Source organism: Columba livia, chromosome 1 (assembly GCF_036013475.1).
Source record: "Columba livia isolate bColLiv1 breed racing homer chromosome 1, bColLiv1.pat.W.v2, whole genome shotgun sequence".
In the NCBI taxonomy this organism is placed as follows: Eukaryota; Metazoa; Chordata; class Aves; order Columbiformes; family Columbidae; genus Columba; species Columba livia.
In genome coordinates, this window is record NC_088602.1 from 156,250,455 (window position 1) to 156,260,074 (window position 9,620).

At 39.6% G+C, this 9,620-nt stretch overlaps 1 protein-coding gene across 1 annotated transcript in view; it reads left to right on the plus strand.

Annotated features, from left to right (window-relative positions):
• Positions 1–8,255, plus strand: part of LGR5 (leucine rich repeat containing G protein-coupled receptor 5) — a 91,805-nt gene extending 83,550 nt beyond the window's left edge. The window contains exons 16-18 of the mRNA XM_065040449.1: positions 1,257–1,402; positions 2,403–2,486; positions 4,276–8,255. Of these exons, the coding sequence (XP_064896521.1) occupies positions 1,257–1,402; positions 2,403–2,486; positions 4,276–5,366 (1,321 nt within the window). The 3' untranslated portion in view covers positions 5,367–8,255. The remainder of the gene's footprint in view (positions 1–1,256; positions 1,403–2,402; positions 2,487–4,275) is intronic.
• Positions 8,256–9,620: the final 1,365 nt, after the last annotated feature.

Genomic DNA, 9,620 nt, shown 5'->3' on the forward strand with positions numbered 1-9,620 from the left:
AATCACCTTAGAGCTTAGGGCTCTATTTCTTCCCCTTTCTACCAAGCTTTTTGGCTGATGCGCAAGTTTAAGTCCTATTGGCACTGGGCCTGATTCAGACTGATTTCTTTGCAGATTTCTCAGGGGGTTAGAGGTTGCTTGGAATGCTCATTATGTTAATTTACATGAATAACCTGTTGAAAGTAATCTCATAGGAGGATCTAGTTCTATTTTATTCCTTTTAAGTTAAGTCAGAATAACTTCTAAACATGTCTTTAATTTTTTGGTTTATTGGGCTTTTGGAATTAAGGTGAGTTGTTAGGTTTTGTGATGTACTATTGGCAAACTGTGCAAATTAAATATCTCTAAATAAATGTAAGGAGTAGAAGAAGTAGAGTACAGAACTTGAATATATAAAGTTCTTCCATGCTACCCCAGAATTTGCACATCCCCAAGGGAATTAAATTCAAAGCATACTGGAAATGAGCAATTTTCTGACAAAAGAAATCCCCCAGACCATTAAAACTCACTGATCTATACTCAGTTTTGTGATAGGAACACCAATAAGGTTAAAAGAGTTTGTGTCTTCCAATGACCATGCTCATTTCTAAGACCATTAATAAAGTAAAACCTTTTTCTCAGTGACATCTGTTTTTACACAAGGTGCCTTTCTAATTCATCCACCTTGTGGTTTAGAACACTCCTTGATCTGTGCACAAAAGACAATCTCCTTTTGCCATCTTTCTGTGAAAAGAGTTGGATGTAGAAGGAGGTGAATAAAGTTTGAACTTCAAAAGATCTCATTCTCCCCCAAGTGGAGAAATTCCATCTGGGAAGCGAGGTTTTGGATTTGCCTGTTAGGCAGATAGATGCAGTTGTGATCTTTGGATTTGATTTTTTAAAATAAACCATTAAGAAAGTAACATAGAGAAACCATTGCATTACAGTGTAAAAACATTCAAAATCATAAAATAGAAATACAGATCTTAAGAGTAACATCCACTCAAGAGCAAGGCACATATCTCCCACTTTCACATCTCCCATGAAAATGCACAAGAAAACTTCATTGTGTCTTTACTAAAATTGGCCTAGAAATCACTTGCATTTCTGATATGGAATTTTGAGTCCTCATTTTGTCTTATCATGACTGGTTTTTACCCGTAGGTATTTTTGCTTTTGGTCACGGTTATTTAAACAAGTTGCTTTGTGCTAGCAGTACAGTCCAGTAACTCTGGTGCTAAACCAGTCTCATATCATGCTTCTTTATTCTTCTACAGGGTTATGGAAATGCCTTATGCCTATCAGTGCTGTGCCTTTGGAGCTTGTGAGAGCCACTACAAAATCTCCAGCCAATGGAACAAAGACGAGAATAGCAGCATTGACGATTTTCACAGGAAGGATGCTGGGTTGTTACAAATCCAAGGTAATCGTCATCTTTGGCTTTTAAATCGACCTGAAGGCTGTGAGCAGCCTGTGATGTTAAAGAAATCCAACACTTTTTTACAGTCACAGAGGCAGCCTCTCCCTCTCTCTTGCCCAATAATATGTTCTTCAAGCATTCCTGTGCTTAGCAAACTCATTTTTTCAGGTCCGCCTTTCAGAAATCTCACTCGCTCATCTTTCTGTCCAAATAATAACTGTAATAATGTGGGAAGTGAAATCTTCCCTTTACGTGAGAGACCAGGAAGTGGTGCTGGTATGTAATCCCATACAGGAGCAGGCCAGCGAAGATCTAGTTTCTTGCCAGCCTTGGAAGGAGCAACACATCCTTGGCTCTCCTGCTTCCCATGTGCTTCAGGATGAATCACAGAGCTTATGTGGCTACTTTGCCATAGCTGCCAACATTTTTTCCCAGCACGTCCTGGGTACGAGACAGTGAAACTACTCCCCAGGACAGAAAACTACTGTATTTTTCTTCCCCTTTGGCAAAAGGTCTTTTACTTGACCTTTACTTGTTGCATAGGTGCACCCATACATGTTGTACCATCCTCCTGCTTTTTGTTCTATCTCTGCTCTTGTAAACCAGTAAATCTCAGGGCCAGCCCCAGCAGAAACAGAGCCAAGAATATGTGGTAGAGCAATGACACAAGAAACAGGGAAAAACTTGGGTTAATTCTTAGTAGTCTGTCACAACAGCAGAATTCATGGTTTATACTGCTTCCTAGGCAGTTGTCACTGCAAATTAGGTAATAGAGAATGTACCTGTATGTGATTATCTTCAGAGAAGTGATGGTGCCAACCTTTTAAGTAATACTGAGTACAGTAATTCAAAACCAAGCAGACATATGTCTGCTTCTGCTCACAGTTTGGCAGGCAAAAGGACAAGACCAGGCCTTACATACCATGGACACCTTTGCAATTTGTACTAAAAGAAGTTTTTCTGAAAACTGTAGTATCAAATCTGGGTGTTTTCTCCCCCGCAGATGAGCGTGACTTTGAAGATTTTTTTCTTGACTTTGAAGAAGATTTGAAAGCTCATCATTCAGTGCAATGCTCACCTTCTCCAGGTATGAAACAGCCAGACAGATAGGAATCCAAGCACAGTATCACCAGATATTCTAGGTGAAGAACAAACTCTGAATCTGATACTAGGACAGTAATGTGATGTTTTGCAACAGTTTGATGAGATTAATACAAATGCATTCCACCATAATGTAAAATTTTGCATTGATGTCCAGAAAACTATTCAGCCACTAAATTAATATATGAATGTAACAAAAGTTTTACCCCGTTCTCAATCAGATCCTCACTCCGGGACCCTTTTCACAGGAATTGATCCCCTTATCAAGGGAATGAGAGAGCAAAGACTCTATTCTACCAAGACATAGATGACAAAAGGGAGCAGAAACTTTGCTCGCTCAGTCATTTGCAAAGATAAAGTAATTCTTCTGAACTTTACTGAGTTTTCTTGTGCTTGAGCTTCTTGAACAACATGCAGTTTAGTTGAGTGTCTAAGAAATACCAAACACTGCTGTATCGATGTACACGGTCCATCACAAAAGGACCCCCAGCACTTGCATTTTCGTTACAGAATAGTGCATCCTAGCTTCACAGTGTGGCAGGAAGAAAAAAGAAATACATTGATAGAATTGCAAACCTACAGGCCAGTGATTTGTGTGAAAGTTTCCCTTAAGGCAAGGAAAGAAACACATCTTTGGAAGGATGCTTCTGGCTTTAACAGCCATGATCATAAGTTTTGCTTGCTTGATTCAGGAAACATTTTCTCTAGCAATTCTTTCATTGTGAAACATGAACAAAAAACCCCAAGTGACAACCAGGACTTTAGTATATATTACAAGCCAAGATTCTTGTCTGTAACACCAAATAATAATAATTTTTTTAAAGTTACGTAAAGGGGAATAGAAAAGGCAGAAAGCCAAATAATTTAGAACTGTTTGACCATCACATATTCTCCTATGACCTAAATATAACTACTGAGTTCACAAAAACATTGCTGTCTTCAAGATAAGTTATCATGAGACCCAAGAGAAAATTTAGCTTCTATGTTGATCTTTCAAATGGTATCTTAGAAAAACTTGCAAACTGACACTGTAAATGCTTATGCCTACTTGATGGCAACAGCTGTAGTCATGTGGAGCACATTTTAGCTGCAGCGTTTGTGTCTTCATGGAGAAGCACAGGCCACTGTGGAGGACTTGCTTTGAGAAAGCATATCTGGCCCTCAGCCACACAGGATATGCACCTCAGTTCTATGGAAATACACAGCAGCTTCACTCGTAATGACCTGACTTCAGCCACAGGTCATCAGAAGTGCCTCCAAAAAGGCAGCACTTCCAAATGGAAAGACAGCCTTAATTTTCTTGGTGTGTGTAATGACATGTTATAAGGCAGCCAAAGTGCATCTGTCCTTACCCATTACATCACACTTCACCAAGACTCATTAGCAACCTGTCCTAATTCAGTAAAAAGTATCTTTTCCAGTTTTTTTTTTCCACACACTGACAAACATCACAGTATTTTTTGAAACTATAGACTTGACATTCACATTGCACTTTAACTGCTGGGCACAAAAACAGACCCATAGACTGTTGAAGTTGAAGGAAACGTGAAGGACTCCTGTTCACCAGTAATGCAATATGCATTTAGCAGCATGTTGTCAAGGTCTTGGCTTCAAAGGAAGAGCATATTTCCAGTTTTTCCATATTTCGGTTTGAAATTCACTGCTTGGCTGTGCTAAGAACCTGCAAGAAGCGTGAAATTTAATGTCTTAGAAAACGCAAAACTATTTTTTAGTTTACATGGGTTTCCCTTGCCCTTTTTGTTTTCTCATTTCAGGTCCCTTCAAACCATGTGACCATCTATTTGGTAGCTGGCTGATCAGAATTGGCGTGTGGACCATAGTGTGTCTGACCTTCATTTGCAATGCATTGGTGTCTGCTACAGTTTTCAGACCTCCATTGTATATGTCCTCCATAAAACTTTTGATCGGTTTAATAGCTGTTGTAAACGCCTTAATGGGTCTGGCCAGTGGAGTACTGGCTAGTGTGGATGCATCAACTTTCGGTAGCTTTGCTGAGTATGGAGCACAGTGGGAAAGTGGAATTGGTTGCCAAATAACTGGCCTTCTCTCCATTTTTGCTTCAGAGGCTTCCATTTTCCTCCTTACCCTAGCCGCGCTTGAACGTGCGTTCTCTGTAAAGCACGCTACAAAGTTTGAAACAAAATCCTCCATTGCTGGTGTAAAAATTGCCATTTTCTTTTGCTTTATGTTGGCAGTAATCATTGCGGTGATACCGCTCCTCACTGGGAGCGAGTATGGGGTTTCTCCCCTTTGTTTACCGCTACCATTTGGAAAACCCACAGCTATGGGCTACATGGTAGCGCTGGTATTGCTGAACTCCCTTTGTTTTCTGGTAATGACTATTGCTTATACTAAGCTCTACTGTAGTTTAGAGAAGGGAGAACTAGACAACATTTGGGATTGCTCTATGGTCAAACATATAGCCTTGCTACTTTTTACTAATTGCATTCTTTATTGCCCTGTGGCCTTCTTATCTTTTTCGTCCTTACTAAACCTCACTTTTATCAGCCCAGAAGTCATTAAATCAATACTGCTAGTGATTGTCCCGCTGCCTGCATGTCTAAACCCACTCCTTTATATCCTTTTCAATCCACACTTTAAGGAGGACTTGGGAAGTCTGCGAAAGCAAACTTTGTTGTGGAGGAGATCAAAACACGCTAGTCTGATCTCTGTGAACTCAGAAGACATAGAAAAACAATCTTGTGACTCGACACAAGCATTGGTAACCTTCACAAGAGCCAGCATATCATATGATATGCCTACCAGCAATTCACTAATGCCATCATCTTACCAAATGACAGAGAGCTGCAATCTGTCATCAGTTCCCTTTGTTCCATGTCGCTAGTTTTGGTGGCAGTACAGAAAATATCTGTGTTTACAAAATTTTTAATGCCGAAAGTAAGTATGTGTGTGTGCACACAAGCTAGAGAGTGCCTCTGAATTCTTGTTACACACATCAGAAAACAGACAATGACAAAACCTGCAGCAGGCTGAAAATCCAATACTTGAGCCTTCTCAGCCTGCTTCTGAAACGCTGGGATGAACAGAGAAACTGAAAGCTGCTGCAGTTTGTGCAACTGTATCAGCTACTCTCTTTTAAAGTAGCACTACTCAGAAAGGGCATCACTTAGTCAAGAGCAAAAAAGTACATTACATTGGTAAGCTTTTTTTTTTTTTTTTCAAAGCATCACCTGATACAGTTTGTTTTCAGGGGTTGGGGTTTTTCTTCCTGTTTATTGTAATTTGGTTTTAATAATAGTTTTTCGGTGCCAAGGTTGTTTTCATAAGAATCTCTGCATGGCCCTCATTCAGCAGGGTATCTCAGTGGAAGAGTAGTCTTGTTCAAGTCCTAAAGGTTTCACCAAGTAGACTTTGATGAAGTTTCATGTTCGATAAAGCTGATTTAATAGATTAACTGGCACTGGCCTTGGTTTTTGGAAGTCATCTGACTTAACAAAGCATTTTTAATTGTCAGCTAAACCTACAAAATTAACATGGTGTGAAAGAATTTAATCAGGATCCTGTTAAGTGCTTAAAATGTAAATGTAAGTGGCAAGCCATTGTCACATGGGTCTTTTTTCTAGTGAGGTTCTGGACAGTTTGGTCCTAAATTGCTACCGTGCCAGTAAAATTACTCCCAAAATTGCTGCTGATAAAAGTGGCAGATGACTCATAGAATTTGAGGGTGGAAAATGCTGCATAGAAAGTCATCAATACAAAAAGACTGGCATGCCGAGAGCAATTAAAGGACACCAAAGGCACTCATGTAGAAACATTAATTTAAGGTCTAGGAACAAAACCTCTAGTCCTGCTTATGGCATAGTCTCTATCCTGTGGAAAAAAAAAAATGTTTCTAGTTCATGGTCACAAGTCAGTTAAAGATTTAGAGGTCACTGTGTCCTTTTGGCTAAAGATAGCCAATATTGGATAGCCAATATCCTCAGCCAAGGCAATATCAAGTAGGAGTGAAGAGGTTGTATGATCTGTGTTCTTAGCACTGATGCAAGCACTACTGGGATATTTCAAGCAGTTCTTGCATTCATATGCTGTAAAGAACATTGTGAAATTGAAAATGATATGAATATCATAAATTTAAAACAGCTTAAGAAAGAAGTAATTTGATCACAGTTTTTAAGTAACTACTTCTGAGAAACAGAATTTTGAGAGCAGACAACTACTCAATCAAGAGAAGAGGAATCTGGTAAGATCAACTGGAAGTTGACATTAGGGATATGCAGCATAGAAATAAAGGTGCAAATTGTTGGCAGTGAGGGTCATCAGCTTGTGGAGCTCTCTATCACCAAGAATCTCTACATTCAAATTGGGTATATTGGCAAAAAAGGTATTGGAGCAGCTATTGGAATTCATGGAATTCATTTAGTTTAGGAAAAGATTAACACAGAAGTTCCTCTCTGTCTTTAAATCTGTTAATACTTTGCTGAATCAAGGCAGGTATGTTTACACAACACAAGCATCCCAGTTAGAGAGGAAAGACTTCAGGCCTTTGCCAAGTCTACTGTCAAAATATCTCAGACAACAGAGCCACCTTCACTTGCCTAGAATGAGTCTCTGACCTTGGCCAAGCCACCACAGGATACATCAGTATTCTCCTCTTGGAGCTGGCACCTTTTGTTCAAGTGAGCTGATCATTTAAGACACAAAAGTGCAGAAATGTACTTTTCGTTATTGTTAAAATAACTCCCTGAGGAGTAACATTTAATAGCCCAGGACACACTGCTCAGTTAATGGCCACTCAACCTCCAGGTGAATGAGACTAATTTTTTAACATTACCAAGGTTAGGCTAGCCCAGTAATTAAGGTAATCAGTTACAGATGATCTCTGTTGTTCATTTGTTACTGTATATAAAACTTCCTGGAACTCAAGGGACAGATTTTCACAATGAAGAATTTGTTGCCAACAGTGGATATGCCTTGATTTTCTTGTCCATTCGCACTGGCATATTTTTAGTTTTGCAGTTACAGATGCCATCAGTTGACTTTGGCTGGCACGTTCTTCCTTCAGGAAAAAAAATCAACCAATGCCGAAATTATGTATGATAAAGTCATCTGAGTACTTATCTTAATCCTTTATCTCTTGTGGCTTTTGAAGCAGTGCAGCATACAGCTGGAGAACGATGCCTGAAACCACTTTGGATTAAACAGAGGATCAGTCAGCCATTGCACAATACCTATTACCATGTTTACTTAGCTTTAATTTAACTGGGGTCCATCTGTGCTGCACTGCTTAATGTCAGTGAAATTCCTTTCAGCTCGCTATATTTAAGAAGTTTGTAAAGTGATTTGAGAAGCAAAATAATGTTGTAAATGTAAAGACTAGTTAAAGAAAGCTTCTTTTATCAGAACTTTTTTAGCTTGCAGAAAGTCCTAAGGGCTTGTGTCTTATTTTTATAAGCATGTTTGAAATATTTTGATCAGATATTTTAAACTTGAAATTGTTAAAATTCATTTAATAGATTTTTAAAGTAAAATGTGTAAATATAGAACTGTATTTATTATTACAGTGAAATGCAACCACAGTAAAGGACATGAGATTAAGGCCTGTACAGTTTCATATTGATATTTGCTATATTTTCTGCTCATATATATTGCTAAATTCATTATCTGTAAATAATATAATGTAAATGTGTAGTGATTGTAAATAGGTTACATGCTTTCTTTTCTATCAGTGTTCCAAACATACATAAGTTGTAATAAAATGTGACTACACAGTGAAGAGCATTTAATCAGGACCTAACACCTCACAAAATAGCATGCAACCTCAATTAATCCTTCCCAAGCTGTTGTAATACTTACACTAACCTCCCGAGATGTCCGAAACTCTTGGCCAAGTACAAATTACAGGTTGTGTGCTCCCATAAGGTGCCCAGGGAGAAAAAATAAAATGAAGAATAGTGTTTCATCTGAAGACAGACTGTCTTTTACCAAAACTTCGCTCGCAGACCCTTACGAACAGATTCTGCTCACTGTCTGGATCCCGGTGACAACTTCTCACACTTGCCACGTGTGAGACTGGCACCTCCAACCGTGTGACAAGGACAAGCGGCAGGTCAGGCGATGGATGTGGGTGAGTTGCCAGCAAGCTGCAGAGCTCACTGGACCACATGAGGTTCTGCTGTCCTAGGCTGCTGCTTCTGGTGAGACAGCAAATTCTCCCATGTGCTTCCTTATTTTCTCTCCAGTCCCTTATGTGGCTGGCAGAGCAGGTCAGGGGATTGCCAAACAGCTGGCAAAGCTCATCTGATGTACAGCAGAGAGGCAATAGCACCATCACATATGAAATGCAGAGGGTGCAGATTCTGAGGGCAAATGAAAGGTGTTGCCCAGAACATGGGACTTGGCAAGAGTCAGGTTGTTCAGTCTGCACGGGAAGCTACAGCTCAGTTAAATAAAAGACAGGCAGCATGAGCACAGTCATGTCATCATCTGGGCTTTGAGGAAAGGCAAGACAGGGGATGCATTCCCTTTAGGAATGACTGCAGCACAGGACAGTTGCATGTGTTTGGTTTCTCGGAGATTGTGATTGTAGGTCATTTCTGAAAGAACCTGAAAGAAAGGGGTAAAATATCAATGAGTAAAAACTCTGAGAAAGCAATCGTTTTGTCAGGAATGCACTCCATATGGTAAATAACAAATTTAGAAGATTTTTTAAAAATGTCCTAGATGTAAATTGATTTTAGCAGGGAGTGTGCAGGTTCTCAGCGTAGATAAGGGGGCTAGAGCAGATGGGGTCATTTCAGCCAGAAGGGCCAGTGGAGAAGTAATAATTTTAGTTTCAGACTAATCTTATTCAGGTGGGACAGAACCAGCAGTGAATGGGGATTAGAAAGGCATTAATTACCTTTAGGAAGAAAAAAAATGAAGCATGGCATAGATAGCACAGGGAAGTACATAAGCCAGGGAGCAGAGAGGGCTTCAAGAGACAAAAAGCAAACAGGGGCAGAGTTTGATGAGATATTAAGAAGGGCGGTGGAGTTTTGTGAAAGATGAAGAGCTCAGAGTGGATACAAAAGGACAGAAGCAGTGTGATGGCTGAGGAGATTGAAATGTTGAGAAAAGAAGCAGTGAAGATGCTTTCACA